This window comes from Galleria mellonella, unplaced genomic scaffold, assembly GCF_026898425.1.
Source record: "Galleria mellonella isolate WM207_F2 unplaced genomic scaffold, CSIRO_AGI_GalMel_v1 utg56, whole genome shotgun sequence".
Taxonomy (NCBI): Eukaryota; Metazoa; Arthropoda; class Insecta; order Lepidoptera; family Pyralidae; genus Galleria; species Galleria mellonella.
Genome location: NW_026442117.1, coordinates 2703230 through 2719796, shown reverse-complemented (window position 1 = coordinate 2719796; position 16567 = coordinate 2703230). Strand labels below are relative to the sequence as shown.

At 31.7% G+C, this 16567-nt stretch overlaps 2 protein-coding genes across 5 annotated transcripts in view; both read right to left on the bottom strand.

The window, feature by feature from the left end:
* LOC113516175 (protein split ends) overlaps nt 1-16567 on the bottom strand; it is a 133806-nt gene that overhangs the window by 28529 nt on the left and 88710 nt on the right. The gene's annotated exons all lie outside the window — the stretch shown is intronic.
* On the bottom strand, nt 845-16168 carry LOC113516172 (malate dehydrogenase, mitochondrial-like). The gene is made up of 7 exons (XM_026900552.3): nt 15836-16168; nt 15180-15384; nt 10329-10476; nt 7754-7939; nt 2991-3191; nt 2232-2443; nt 845-1683 (listed from the first exon to the last, which is right to left on the bottom strand). Exons 1-7 carry the CDS (start codon nt 16104-16106, stop codon nt 1434-1436), a joined length of 1473 nt encoding a protein of 490 aa, XP_026756353.2. The 5' UTR covers nt 16107-16168; the 3' UTR covers nt 845-1433.

The window sequence follows — 16567 nt, the reverse complement described above, 5'->3', positions numbered from 1 at the left end:
CATCATTATTATCATATCAGCCTTTAACTGTCCATTGCTGGACATAAAACCCCCTAAGGGGTAGGGCTTAGCGGATTTTGCCAGTAGTTGCTACAATTCGCAGATAAATTGATTCGCAGTTAATTGCAGTTGGGTTGTAGAGATGTTTTAAGAGGGACGCTGCTGTCCATCTCTCTTACGACACCTATGGGAAAGGAAGAGGTGGTCTATTCTATGCCAGGACCACACGGCCACAATATTACTTATTTTTAGTTAATTTTAAATTTCTGCATTGTTGACACATAGATAGGTACGTTACTCTTTATTGTTTCCTCAAAAAAATTACAATAGTAAATTTATTCTAAATATAAATAATTACATATTTTAAATACACTATTGGGAATTTTTATGTCGACATTTCGACGTGGATTGCACCACGTTGTTGTCACGTCAGGACTGAAGTGAGCGACGAGCACCACGATATATTTAATAAAAATATTTTTGTTATAACATTTTCCCATCATTTTACTAACAGCAATCATTACAAAGTATATTTATTAAATCATTCGATTGATTCTTTAAAGTTGTTAAATCAATTATATATTGATAATTAATTAATCATAGAGGAAAGGACAATGATGGGATTATAGGACTTCGGATAATATCAATGGCTATGCATCCTAAAGTTCAGCACTTCAGGCATTTCTTAGAAATTGTCTGTGCCGTAACTTTGGGTAAGTACCACGTTCATCTTTCGAGTGCTGCTTCCATTAGCTCAATCTCTAAGGAATTTAATATGAGGAAATTTAAACCTTTCCAAATACCTTTATCATTTAGTAAAGCATCAATAGAGAGGCATTTGAGTGTAATAGAAATAAAAATGATTGAGGTTTCATGAACAAGTTTGTTAGTAAAAGTTTCAGCATGTTACTTGTGATATTTTTCCGTGAGAATATCATTTGATACTTCTTATTTTATTTACAAATGGATAAGGCAGAATATATCAGTTAAACAGTGGGTATATATATAGAAACATACTTGAATGTAAAACTTAGACTCAATTCCTTTTGCCAGCGTACTAATAATGGGTATGACTCTTATAGAAAAAATGTCATGTCAAGCAGAGAGACCGACTTGGCTGTTATGGTTGCTAATTTTAATTTAAGGAGATTCTAGTAAAAGATAACTAATTGGGATTTACTAATACGTTACTAAAAGGTTAACTGCTTTGATAAAACAATATATAAAAATTCAAATAGCCTAAACTGTGATAAAATGATAATTACGAGGGCTTCAAGTATAATGTAATATGCAGTATCGAAATCAAACATCTATTACAAGTAAAAAGTTTATTAGGAATTTTGTAAAGACTCAAAAATTTCACGACAGGTACTGACCACTGGTATTGAATATGCATTCATAAACGGTTATAAACTTTATCATAGTTTATTTTGTTACAAATTAGCGTAAGCACAATCATCCAGCCTGCTTGAAGATTTAGGTGCAAAGAATTGAAACTGGCAGGCATCTAGTCTACAAGACGAGCTGCAATATTTGCAGTACCACTCCTCAGCCATTTTTTGTTTGGCCAACAGTTCATTTAAAGCTATATCGACGAGAGTGGTTTCGTAATCTGTCATCTTTGGAAGACCCAAGCTTTTAACGATACCTCCACCGCTGATTTCAACTGTGTTTGCGATGTATCTGGAGATAGAAGAACTTGTTATACGAGTATGCTTCTGAATGGAAGACTTTATCAGTTATAAATTGTGAATTATAAATTTTACTGATTGAGACCAAGTAGGGGAAACATCATGTTTGATAGTAATGTAAACAAACTGAGAGGTAACTAAGAGCAAAAAATACTGGCGGAATATATAAATTCCTATTATCAACACACTAAAGGTAGATTTTGTACAAAAGTCGTTTGCTTGGCAAACTTGTGAAGTAGTTATGTTTGCATGGCTGTGTTTCGGTTTGAAGGATGGGATATGGCAGTGAATTTACAGGGTACTGGGTACAGATATAACACCTGAGTCCTCAGGAATGACAACGCATGGGGAGTATCATGGGCGAAACAGTATACTTTATTATGTCCATGGTACTGCTCATGTCTATAGGCGACGGTAATTACGTTCCCTCAGGTAGGCCGTCAGCTTGTTTGCCATTCTATGTTGCATAAAAAAAACTAATTGTTAATAATTAAGATAAAAAAAACGTTGGATTTGTTTCGGCATGGAAGTTACAATCACCTGGCTGGGGATATGACTTGATTAGGATCCGTCTCGACAAAGCCCGTGACTCTTGGTACGTCTTGGCACAAAAGCGCGTATGCGACCTTCTTTACCAGGCCAGCTAATGCGTGGGATTCACTCAAGTTTGCTGCCTTAATGCAACAACCATCACATCTCGTCATGGCAAACTGGGCTGCGCGGACTGCGTTCGTCATCATCTGGGCATTGTGCTGAGGAACGAATTTAGTGGAGTCAAACTTCTATAGAGTTATCACATCCCTGTTTATCGAAAGCTCATTTGTTTTGTTTTATCCACATTGTCTATAATTACATATATTATATGTAACTGTTAATTTCGACATTTGTGTTAGTTTAGTCGTTTGATGTTTTTGTGTAGTCTGGTTCATGAGCATAACTCTTCAAATGGACAGTGAGTATAAACAGTTTGTAATGCAAATTAGATGGACATAGTGTAGTTACAAAGGGTAAAATTGAAATCATGAGCATCTTTTTAAGAAAGTATTAATAAAAATTATTCCCAAATAATCATGTATCGTAAATAACAAATGTTTTATCTATCCATATGAACTTGATAGCTTGACGTGTTGGCATGCTGTGCCCAAAATTCTTTGTCTTTTTTAATTCGTCTTTTAGAGAAGAATGTTCAGAGTTGCCGGTGGTAGATTTTTATGAAAGGACACTACTGATTTTGATATCACCTTATAATAACAGCTTGACTATTTAAAAATGCAAAAGATGTGGAATATCACAAAATACCTGAGCAAAGTCAAAGTATTCGATGGCTTTAGAAAACAAAGGCACTAAAGAAAAGCCTTCAGTACCGCCGACGCATGGCACCCTTGTGTAGCGTGGTTCGAGACATAGAGCCCGCGCGGCGAGAGTACTGGCCCGCATTTCTGGTACAGCCAGTGATCCTAGCAGCTTACGAGGATCATACCAGCTCGTTTCTTTTAGTGTCTGTTGAAATAAATTCTATTGTCTACTTCAATTGACATTCACAAAAAAAATACTAGGTCTTGTTAAAATTATTTTGATAATTGATAAAAAAGACTAATCAAATAATCGCCTAGTTTATGCATATATACATATATGTATGTATGCATAAAATAGGCCACCCCTTCCTTTTTTGTGAGTATCGTAAGAGGTGAATAAGGAAGCTAAATGGTCGAGGGATGGCTGGCAGCGTCTCTCTAAAAGCCTAACTGTGGTTGCCAACCCGCCTGTAAAATGTTGGAAAAATCCCGCCAATAGAGAGAGGTCTAAGTTCAGAAGTGGACAATTAACGGAGGATGGATGAAGATAACGGATATATATATGTATCACTATTGGATTTCAATATATTGTTTAATGGATGGTACAATTATTTATTTGAATTATTTAAGACAGCTTTGTCAGAGTTTCAAATTCGGGGATGCCCGCTTAGTTTCGAACTGGATAGGAGCTTTTATTCATAAGCGCATTATACAGCTGTCACAGGCTGTGTCGCGAGCAGTAAATAATACATAAATAATTAAGTCGACATAAATAATTACAATACAGTATAACTCACAATAGTTATCATCCAACAATTACTTATTTGTATATATTTTCATTACGTTTTGCTAAAACAGACTACAGTTAAGGTTCGATCTAAACAATGATGAATATTTATTAAAAATCGTTTACTTGTTTTACTAAATAAATATTATTTTGTACTAAATAAGTGTAAAATTACATATTGATGCTTCACGGAAGCCACAGCGCTTAGTTACCCAATATCTTTCAACAAGCCGTGGCAAACTAATTAGGTTTTCCTTAATGATATTAATTATCATGGAAAAGCTAGTTGGTTTTTCGTTTCAGTCAGGATTAAATATAACTAATGCCTTTAATTTTCTTGAAGTTCATAAATTGAATTAAAAAAAAGGAATAATATACAATACTTCTTTATATAAGTAATATGTATATTCATATATATGTATGTATTATTTATGTTAGTATATAATAAGTATTTTATTATTATCATGTGTAAGTTTTAATTTAATTTAATTTAATTTTAATTATATTTTTATTTATGTTGTTTATACTGCGTTTAAATCTATCTTTTGCTGTTTTTCTCCCTTATTTAATCTTGTATTTTTTGTTACGCCATGACCAGACACAATTAATTATTCCTCGCCATCCTAAGGTTGCCTGGAATACATCGTTATTTAGCGATAAGGCCGCCCTTTGTTACATTTTTATCTTGCTTTTTTTTGTAATTAATACTCATTTTGTTTTGGTGTGTGAATTAAATAATCGTTTTGTTTGTGTACATACTGTTAACTTTTATAATCTGTATCAGTCTTTGAAGGGAACAAATAAAATAAAGAGTTTTCATTTATTCATACTTTTTTTTATACAATGATAGCAATCTAGCATAGATTCGCCGAATGATAAACAAAACGCAGTACCGTATTCATTAATTTATATGTTACATTTCACAATTTAAACCTGAACATATTTATTGCAAGCATAGAGTTTTTAATGAGTTAGTTTGTTTTTTATCTCCGCGATTTTTTTATTTTGTTCTTAGTACAATATGCTATAAATACATGAGGAGTGAATCTCCAAACCATTAAGCAACACTGCTTAATGAAGAGAACCGTGTTCAGCAGTAGAACCTTATTAGTTTGATAAGAATAAAGAAAGAAGGTCATAGTATGTTATTGACGGGTTTAATATTTCTTAGTCTGTGTTTGTGGGTCGCTTAGAGAACTATATATTTAAAAATATATACGAGAACGTAGTGCTTTTATTTTCTCTAGCTCATAAAGCGTGAGTTCAGAACAAAAGTAAAGTTGACAAAGAAATGCCCGCCTTCATAGCAACACCGCTGAACTAACACGGAGTTTAGAAACAAAGAAAAATTTAGTAATAGAGTGTAAAGTTTGTGGCCATGAGTTAGTTTGTTCTACATAAATTGACAATGTTCTAATTTTCTTGGTAAACATTAGTAATATGACAAAATAATTTATTTAATGATATGTTACTTCACTAATCTGAATCTATTACATTGGAATTTTTTCTCTTTTTCTTTTCTTTTTTTTCATTCGTTTCTTTTTTCCTTATACATATTTAATTTTGAATGGGATGGATTTAAAATATGGGATAGAAATAATATTTGTAGATTGCTATGCACCTACAATGATAAATATTTTTTTTTATTTAATACGAAATTAGATTATAAAAATCAGTAATTTTTGTATCTATTTTTACTTTTTTCTACTATCGATAAAAAGGTCAAATTATTTACAGGAGGAGGTAGCGGGTAAGTAGGTAGCGCCACTTTCTTCGATGCAGAGCATCTAGAAAGCTTGTCTGTTTATATTTGTAAATATCATCGTTTTTTAGATCACCAGATACATTTAATATATGTACGAATATTCCATACAAAATCGATATCTATATAGCAAGAAATTTCGAAATAGCAATGTTATTTCTTTAACATGTGATGAAATAGCATGTAAGCATCAATTCGACAATATTGATCATCAAAATGAATATAACATGAATTTTGTGTGTCACCTTTTGCCTGTAAATATCATGTAAAGCTTTGAATATAAATACGTGAATTTGGGGTTGAAGGTTACAATAAAAAATTTTAACATTTAAAACGTCCTGAATAAGTTCAGTCAATCTATTTATTCTCTTATTTCTATTTATTTTTAATCGAAAACAAAAACGGTCCTCCTCCAGGATCATTTAATTTCGCCACAATTAATTATCACCGATGATCACGCTTGCCTATACTTAGAAAAGAGGCTGCAAAATATCCCACTAACAAATTGCGGAGTTAATACAAATGGCCTTTGTAACCGAATAAAGTAATTTCACCCGAGATTGGGAATGTGCTTCCCTAGGGACAGATGTAAAATATTTATCACTTACTGGTGATTGTGCGAGTTTGTCCCGGATATGGCTGACGTATTTCTCGCCCATTGGGGACCGCTCCCATTTTTTCCTACGTGTAATGTTTTGTAATTTATTTTTGGCTTTTGTTAATTCCTTATTTAAACATATTGCTCGGCTCATTTAGGTTTTTGTTTGGATAATCTTTTTTTATGCATTTTAAAATGGCAAAGAACGGCCTACGGCCTATATATGATGAAAAATGGTAACTGTCGCCTATAAACATGGATATAACAGAGTTTATTGTATTGTTCACCATTCGTTTCAACATGCGTTGCCATTCTTTGAGGACTAATTATTATGTGTCTATTAATTATTAGGTGTTTAATTCAAATTGAAGAAAAAAATATTGAAACCCGCGGTTTTTATTATGATTTTAGACAAAAGATGTATGGGGTCTATCTGTGTACTAAATTTTATTAAATTCCATTTAGCCGATACCGTGATTAATTAATAAATACCTAAATATCTTTATTGACTTTAACATTTTTTAAAGTAGTTATATTCCGCCTTTTTTCAGCACGTGTTGCAATAAAAAGTAGAACATTATTTGTTGGGTTAGCACAACGTCTATATGTGTGACTTATTTAAACAGTAGCAAACACACAAACATATTTTAGATACCAATTTTTATATACATATGAATAGTAGGATATAGGTATTAGTGTTCATGCGAAATTACAAGTAACTGAAGAAGTCTATGGGCATATTCATAAAACAGGAGTAGATTACATCCATATGGGATTAACGAGCCGTATCCAAACCCATAAACAGTTGGTATTTCGACATTATCCGAACATAAAATGTTTAACGCCACCCATGGGATGCAATGTGCTAGCGATATAACTTCGCGCTCCAAATTATAGAACTTTTCAAGAACCTGATAATATTTTCATGTGATACGCGTTGTTCAGAATTCACTGTTCCTCAATAATATCAAGGTGACCAACAAACGTATAGCTCGGTAAATCGCAAACAGTTACTGTAGGTAGTGTATGAATACTTTTTTTTTTTAATGAATGATAATGGAATGGTAATCCCACCCGTGCTATCGGTATACACCGGCGGGGCACCAGTGAAGGATGATAGGTGAGGATAAAGTAGGTCAGGTAGCCCATCGTGACGAATTCAACACGAATTGTTCACGATGGTTTCCAGGGGGTACCACGTGGAGGTCGACCTAATATGACATATTGCTAGCAATGGGGCTGTCAAACTCCATTACTAACAATCCTTTCCCCTTAATACGCTCTTTTTTAATACGAGTAACTCCCAATTTTTTCTGGTTTCGGAATGTTATGATGTTATTGTTAAATTGAGAAACTCTTTATTTAATTCTCGTGAAGTCTATTAAAAATTAAGAGGTTCTCAATTCGTTTGTTTTTATGTGTTGGTACGTGGTATCTTCACCGATTTACTCAGTATCGATTTTGGTGATTCTTTTTTGGATTTGATATAATTTACTATGTTTACGACATACACACCGCATACATTTAATCACGATTTATCTGTTGAACTAAACCTTATCTTAGAATTATGGATACTGTAATAACAGAAATTTATGTCTAAAATAGTAAAAAAAAAAATACCTCAGCGATCAAAGGCACCATGCAGTCTATAGGTGTAGCACACACTATAATGAATGCTTTTGGACACTCATTGGCTATTACGTCCGCATAATGCTTCACTATGGGAGCTTGATAGTAAAACCTTTCCTCGAATGGTATGTCCACGTTCAAATATCCGCTTTCAAGTATCAGCACTATGTCGGTATTCTACAAATAAAAGTAGGCCATCTTATACACTGTCCACAGTAGCATAATGACACTTGATATTTTAGCAGTTTTTATGTATAAGAATTGTATTAAATGAGATTTTTGGAAGTTAATTTCGTACATAAGTCGTACATAAGTTTTTACAATAAGTATCAGATTTAGACTACATTAGAATTTGACATTGTACATTAGAATCTGAAAATTATAAAAAAATAAAAAATAGTTTTTGTGCATCAGATCACATTAGCAAGGATTTGCCTTTATAGATATTTAATAAGTAAATAATAACATAGGTCTTACTATGTTTCTGATAACATTAGTATAAGTGTAGCTTTAAAGTATAACTAGAAATTGTATAGACAGAAACAACATGTTTTGTTTTAGTTCAAAAGAGTACTGAGTGAGTGGGCGCTCGGGCGACGATGTAAGTGGTTTTATGCTATCGTCTGTAGACCGATTGGCGCCGAACGATCGAAGTTCCACTGCACGACCTCTAACGTAGGTATATTTCAATGGAAACATTTATATTTCTTTTTAATTTCATGCGTTGTATCCGTAAATAAAATAATGAAAAAATCTGCGTCATGTTAGTTATTTTTGAGTAGCTTTGTGTATTGAATGTGGAATATTGTGAACTAAAAATGAAATGCCTGTATATTTTTAAATTAATATTCATAAATTAAGTAACATTCTGTAAAATTTTATCGACAAAGAAATATTTGAAGATTGAAATATGCTACAATTAAATTGAATTATACTATTTACATCACAAATAATAAAGTACGAAAATACAAGTATCTTTAACAGTACAAACTATAGACACAATAAAAGATATTATAATAACAACATAAATATATCTTATTCACTTTCAATCGACCCTCCAAACACACTATATTTTTTACCTAGCCAATAACAAACCGCTGTTGTAGCATATTTTTTGCAGCTAGAGTACGAGCTCGTATTGATTGGCAAGTCACAGGTCGACGGCATTCTCACCTAGTCTTGTATACGCCACGCATGGGTGAAGAAAGCGATCCAATAAAACATTCACGTTGAATCGTACAGTCTTTGTCTTTTTAAACTGTTATGAATAATTTAATTGGAAGGAATCATGGTAGACGTAAGTTTATACGAGGTGAAAGTACTATTAGTAAAACAAATGTTTTATTTAAGATTGTTTAATAGGAAGTTTGTATATAAACTTCTTGTTTAATAAATATTCAAACCCATTACAAAACTATTTTAATTGTTGGAGTGTTTTGTCACTTTTATTTCAAATTCGGAATACAGCACAAAAGAAAAAAAAAACACTTCATTACATTACATATTTTAATATAAATTTATTTTATTATTCTAACAAAGATAATATTGTTGGATTGCATACCAGAGTGGAATTTGTGAAGTCGCAAATAATTATTAAGTTTTCCTCTTGGAGAAGAAATTACAAATGAAAATGCAGCAAAATCGAGAAGTTTGTAAAACTTGCTAATGTTCGGCTTTGACTATAGTCCAACTGCAGACTGCGATATGCAAATTGATAGTAGCAGACAAACTACGTCTTCAGAATTACATAAACTAGTTAAGAAGTTTCTACATAACTAACACAAATATTGGAGTTCTTTTAATTATTTATTACTTGTAACCTAGATACGATTTTATATAAGCATAGTCTATTTGATACGGCTTCGTAAATGCGTTTTGTATTTGAATACTTTGTAGTAAAAATTAGTGTTTTGGTAGTAAAACTTTACTCACAAAGCTATCTCTTTATGTTTTTGGGTCTCACGTTTGTATAATTTTCATATTTTTTTTTATATTTTTCATTATTTATAAAATTTTATGCGTGACTGAATCTTTCAGAATAAACTTATTTTTATTTTTAAATAAATCCTAATTATAATAAATATATATATTTTTTTTTAATTTGGAATGCAAATAAACTACTGATCCACGTAATAAAACGTGGTAACCGTAAAATTTTGGATATGCCATACTACTTATCTATATTATTTATCGTGTATAGTATTATATGAAATACGTAAACCAGAGGGAGACTTTGTACAAAAGTCGATTGCTTGGGTACCTCTGTCCCATTCGTGTTTCAACCGTGAAGCAGTTGTGTTTGCATGGCTGTGTTTCGGTTTGAAGGGTGGGATATGGCGTGAATTTACTGGGTACAGAGGAATAACACCTGGGTCCTCAGGAATGGTAACGCATGAGGGGTATCATGAGCGAAACAGTATTCTGTTATGTCCATGGTACTGCTCATGTCTATAGGCCACGGTTACCATTTTCCATCAGGTGGGTTTCCGTCAGCTTGCTTGCCATTCTAAGTTGTATAAAAAAAAATTATTACTAAAAATATAGTGACAAAAAAATAGTATGTAACCTGTAAACACCTTTCCAATTCATAGCAAGCACAGCTGAACGCCTGCACCCTACAATTGGTGTTAATGTGCTGAAGATCCTGGACTACGTTGCATAGATCTCTGCTACAGTCCGTACACTGTGTATCCTTCGCTTCGTACAAACGTAGTCTGAAATCCGATAAATCAGATGAAAAGACGAAATACGCATTTTTCCCTCAGAGTGAAATGACGGAAATCGGATTTCCGATATTCCATTTTATATCTTATGGATTTCTTTATTAGATTCATTTTCCCAAGCGGATTCTTTACCATTATTAGGCCCATTAATACTATTCACTGCCTAAAAATTCGTCGTTAGGAAGTTTTGCTGGAGATTGGAGTAATTTCATTTCAAAGAAAATGTGTTGATGAAAATCTTTAAGAATGAATCTTTAAATATATTTTGTAATATTTTGCTTATATTTGTAATTCTTTTTATTTTTACATGGATCACTTGGATTCAATATAATGAACACTGATGTTTAAGAGAGTAGTTTTGTGAGATAATGATGCAGTATTTTAGACATTTACTGTTTCGTTTACTGGCAGTGGCTGTACATCACTTTTCGTTAGTTTCACTAACGTTATAAAAAAACCTTAGACCGCATTTACTTTTACAGCAAGAGAGGTTGAGATATACCGTTAATGTTAATGTATCCAGTATTAGTTACATTGTAAATAAAATGCATATTCTTGAAACACGGTTTTATTAATACATTGAGTTATAAATTTTACTAATAGTGTAAAACATATTTCTGATATTTGTTTGTATTATATAAACAAAATATCGGAAATTGATATAATTGTTGATAATAGCTAATAGTTTTACTGTAGGTTATATTATGACTATGTAATTTTGTTCATCATTATACAAAAGGGAGTAAGTATACTTCGACGAAGAATATCATTGTACTCAGTTTTCTAGTTATAAAAATTATGTGATAAATAGTAGAATCAAGCTTCAGTCACGGGCCGCCCGACGCTCGTAAAATCTTGGTTTCTTTTATTACATTTGCTTGAATCATCCCTGTCTATATAATAATATCTATAGAAATAGGTCTTGTAGGCGGACGAAAAGAATTGGAGTTGTTGAAGAAGTTTCTCTAAAGTGTATACTGAAGGTCATCAAAATATTATATTATTACTCTTTAATATAAAATAAATATGGTGGTCAATCTTAGTAATCAACTAGAATCTTTATACAAATATATTTTGATTCAATTGATCTCTCCATAAGTGTGCAAATCCAAAACCGCTAATAATACTAATATTGTGGGTTAACGATTGATCGAAATGTAGGCAGAGTTTCTTCTTTTTCAAGAAGTACATTTTAGAAACTAGTTACAAGCGACAACTGGAGGAAATTTGTATTAAACCTGCCCATTATGTTCACAGAGTCAGATGGGTACCTACCGCAATTATTGGATTGCGACAGAGGCCTCCCCAAGGAATCAGTACGAAATTATGAAACGTGTGTTAGGAATTTTTAATTGCGTGCTTTTAACATGGTATGGCTTCTCAGCACTCAACAATAGCTACTCAGAAAATGTAACTTGAACCGTTGACCTTTTTAATAGAGGCAAAGAAAAATACAATTGCTTTCTAAATATGGAAATGTCAAGTATTATCCGTGACATTATACCAACAATATTTTTCAATGTTGAAAAAACTAGACTTTAATGAACCTGAGATCTATTTCTCGTATAGTGGTAAAAGACTAACTGGTGAAATGCTCGAGCGAGATCAGTAGACATTACTTCTAAATTTTCAAGTATTATATCATATTTAATCATTTATATAAAATGACTATTGTGTAATGTTGTAAAGAACGTTAACCTCGTGTGCTGATTAGTGTCATCCTGGGAATATTCTAACAAAGGAAACAATATAAAATCCTAAACTCAACCGTCTAGTAAATAAGGCATACTTATTACATAGTCAGGTGGATGAATTTACGGATAAAAATTAGTTTGCAATAAATACACGCAGATTAAATATTATAATAAAAAAATATGACAAACACTGTCAAATTAGTGTTCTTATTCTTTTTGAAGACTGCTAAAAATAATAAAATACATCCAAATATTTGGATAGTGTTCCAATCGTAATAAAACTGCCAACAATCATTCATTAATATTCATTTATTGACGATCAATAGCACTTAAAGTGAACAAATCTTGTTGAAATTCGATTGTCGTTTCGTTAAAAATGGGCCACATTTAATGCTTCAATGGATCGAGTACAATAAATGTCTGAACAGCATAAAAAGGTTACAAGATACACCCACAATGCGTCAAAAGGCCGGAACCAATTCAACTTTGGCCTTCACAGTTCTAAAGATGAGTGTTTTGTGAAAAAAATCTCTTTTGTCTGTTTATTTTAGATTACATAACAAGTAAGCTACGTGTTTCATTTGATTATTATAAAGAAAAATCAAAACATTAATATTTACATTTATCTTAAAATGATAAATCTATAACCAAAATACATATTTCAGTTAAGAACTACACAAAATTAGTGTATTCCAGTGATTGCTTTTGTATATTACGTTTTAGAATCGCCGCTGGGTTCGATTCCAAATTGACTAGTTTAAATCTCAAATATTAAATTCTTATATTGATAGTTTAGCAAATTTATGATTTTATGTACTACAATTAAAATTACTAGTTTTATATCAAATTTATTTTTAGTTAATACTGCTCCTTAGTATAAAAGACTTCGTTGTAATATTACAAATTGACAAGGAGCTTTAATTTAGTACTTTATAATACTTAGATTAGCTAATGTATCTTTATTATGTTTACATAAGAATATATAACCAAGAAACTCGACTAGTTTTGGTCAAATTATACGTAACTTAAACAGGTAGTTATTATATTAAAATACCATATGTTTGTTATATTTTGTAAATAATGGCTAGCTTCCTATAAAGGTTAATACTGTGATATAAATAGACCGCCGTCGACATAAACGATCTGCGCGATCGTAGCACAAGCCAAGATGTCCCTGAACACAATGTTCGTTACGTAAGAAAAAAAGGTAATACAAAAGCTAGAGTCATCTATGAAGAAGGGAAAACAGGTATTCATAACAGAAATAGAATTTGACATTTGGATTTTCAAGTTGTTACAAGGTTCGTGCGGATAAACTGGTATTTTGACGTGGGACGGGACGAAAGGTCCCCGAGGGATGCCCTAACGGGTCATTTTATGAGGCGTAGCTTGTGGGACAAGAGACGTCACGACTCGCTGAACAGCTAAAGTTTACATTAAGAGCCGTATTCATCTTAACTTGTAACATTTGTTTTGTGGCCACATCACAATGACATGTAATTTTGCTTTGGATCCTTTGGAGATTTCAAATCCCATTAATTCTTCTAATATTATAAATATAAATGTTTGTAAAGTTTGGATGTTTAGATGTTTGTATGTTAACCAATCACGGTTAAACGGTTGAAGGGATTTGAATAAAATTGGGTTCATGTGAAGATTATATCCTAACATATTACGTTGAACATATTATATACGTAACAGCAAAAGTATCTATTTTTAATTGACTTAAAAACAGGAGGAGGTGCTATTTTTTATGTTTGTTTTATGTCAGTACTCCGTCATTTATAAACCGATTTAGATAAATATATATTTGAAAAGATATACAGGAATTTAGAACGATCGTGTAGACATTTCGTCAAAATCGGTTTGGTAACTTGATTTTTTAATCAGAATAACTTATTTGGCTATGATTAAAGTCTATTATTTTGTGGAATAGAATCTACTTAAAAAATTTAACAGTACCATTTATAGTTTAAAACACTACAAAAACCAAGTAAACATGATACCATATTTAATCACGTTATCATAAAAGAAACTTAGTTGAGAGAATTTAAGCAACGAATATCTTGGAATACAACCTAGTATTCCCAGATTGGAGTTAATTTAGAAAAGTTCATTTCATAAAATACAATTAAAGCTGGAACCACATTTATACAAAGCAAACTAACTCCATGGAAGTTATCAAATTTAAATTCACTGCAATACAAAAATTTACCTCATACATATTTAAAATGGTACTTTCTTTATTGGATGGGTTAACGTTTATGCAATGATAAAGCAGATGTAATAATGTTTACAAGATACTGAATGTAAAATATAAATGAATATTTACATAACTAATCTATAATTCAGAAACAAGGAAAGAATCTACAAAGTGGAGCAACAGCTCCAAGGGAAAGGTTAATGGGGTAAGCATCCCCCATAAAACCTAATTACCCTTTTTAATTATAACGTTCTACCTAAATAAAACTGGAACGTTTGCCAGCTGGATACAAAATAATTAACATGATTAAAGTCCATCAGAAGCATGTAGGATTAACGGTTATTAAAAACAGAATTTATGATAAACGGCATTACGAGTAAACAGTGGACAGAAGAAAATGACTAACAGCATGTTTAGAGGTAGATCATTACAAAAAAAGATAGTATGAATGTGTGGCAAATAGGATTACTAAATCATGACCCAAATGTACAGTAACAATATACTATGGTTACTGATTTCGTATAATGGGAAAAACTTTAAAGACGATTATAATAAAATTATATTGCCATAAAGATACTTATTCTTATGGTATCGTTTTTCAATGATTTTATAAATGATTATTATTATTATTAATATATGTGTGTGTGACTTGATGATCTATAGATGAAATAAATTATTAATGAATACAGCAAGTAAATGTAGAACAATGCACTGTCATTTTTAAAGAGACAGTTTTAGAATTCCAAATCATCATTCTGTTATTATTATTCGTTATATGTATTTATAAGTTCACTAACTTTTTAATACAAGGGCATTGCTTTAGTAGCAACGCTACGTACTGCCCTATCGCCGTATCCGCCCCAAGGATCGATACTTGGACACCAGGCCGAGGTTCAGGCATCGGAAACACCTTCTTTTTAGGCGGCGGTAATGCTTTCGGCTCTTCTGGTACCACTTCTTCTTTGCACGGCTTCGGGGGACATTGCACCCGGCGAAATGGCGCTATGAAATGAGTTATATAACTTCGTTACTGACCTCATTACAATAATGAGTATGTAAAGCAATGACCGCGTTCACATTGATTTTTATCGTGCTTTCCACCTAATTTCTTGGTACAATACTGTTAATAATGTAAAGTTTTTTGGGGTTTATATGAGATTTTTAGTATCGTCATCACATTTTGCTGCGAATGGATAAATAAAAACAATCGTAAAAGTTTTGCAGGAAGTCGATGAACTCGGATAGCTCAAGGTAGAAGATAATAGATGGTTGATAATTATAATGTTGACCACCATTCCTCTATTTATTATTCATTTATCATTCTAGATGCTCCTACATACTTCTTAGTTCTGATATTAGTCTGATATCAATTTTTACTGTTGCAAAGAATATTGCCTGAATTGACAAAATTTATTGGTTTTAATAAAAAAAGAAAAGAGTAAGGTGAACTAACTTCCAAAATTTGTGCCACCCTCGATGATTTTCAATTTGATTTTGTGGAGTATTCCCTCCTTTTTTTTCTTCCTTCTTAAATAAGGTTGGGGACAGTCAGGAAAAGCATCCGTTGGAATATCTACTATAGCTCTTCTACACTCATCCTTATCAGACTTTTTCGAATACCATCGAGTAAATATTCCATAGTTTATATTGTTTATTGTCTTTCTTGTACTCCATAAATTTAACCACAAATATTTAGTTTTGTGCATTACATTTACTGCAATCATATCTTATTTTTCTTTAATTTTTAAATACAAGAACTCGGTAAATTTTGTTGCTGTTGTGAAGCAATTTGACGTTTATGTTATTTACAAAGATTTTGGAATAGGTTATTTATATAATTATTTCAGAAAGATGTTATAAGTATTGTAATATTTCTGCCAGCATTTTTAATAAAAGAAGAGTCTTAGATACTATACTTTTTTAATTAAAGATTACTAGATTATCTCTTTAGTAAAAGTTTTAAACGTTTAAAGCATTTATATAGTAGTAGAATTATTTAAAAAAAGAAAGAAATAAAAAAAAACATTTATTGCCAACAATAAAAAGAGTTACATTTATTTACAATAGAAAACAAACTTCATATTTTTAATTGCCAACGTAACTGCCACTCAGTATGTCCTGCAGCAAATTAATAGCTGTAGCGTATTTCTCAATAGTAGTTTTGTTCTTTATTTATAAGTATTTT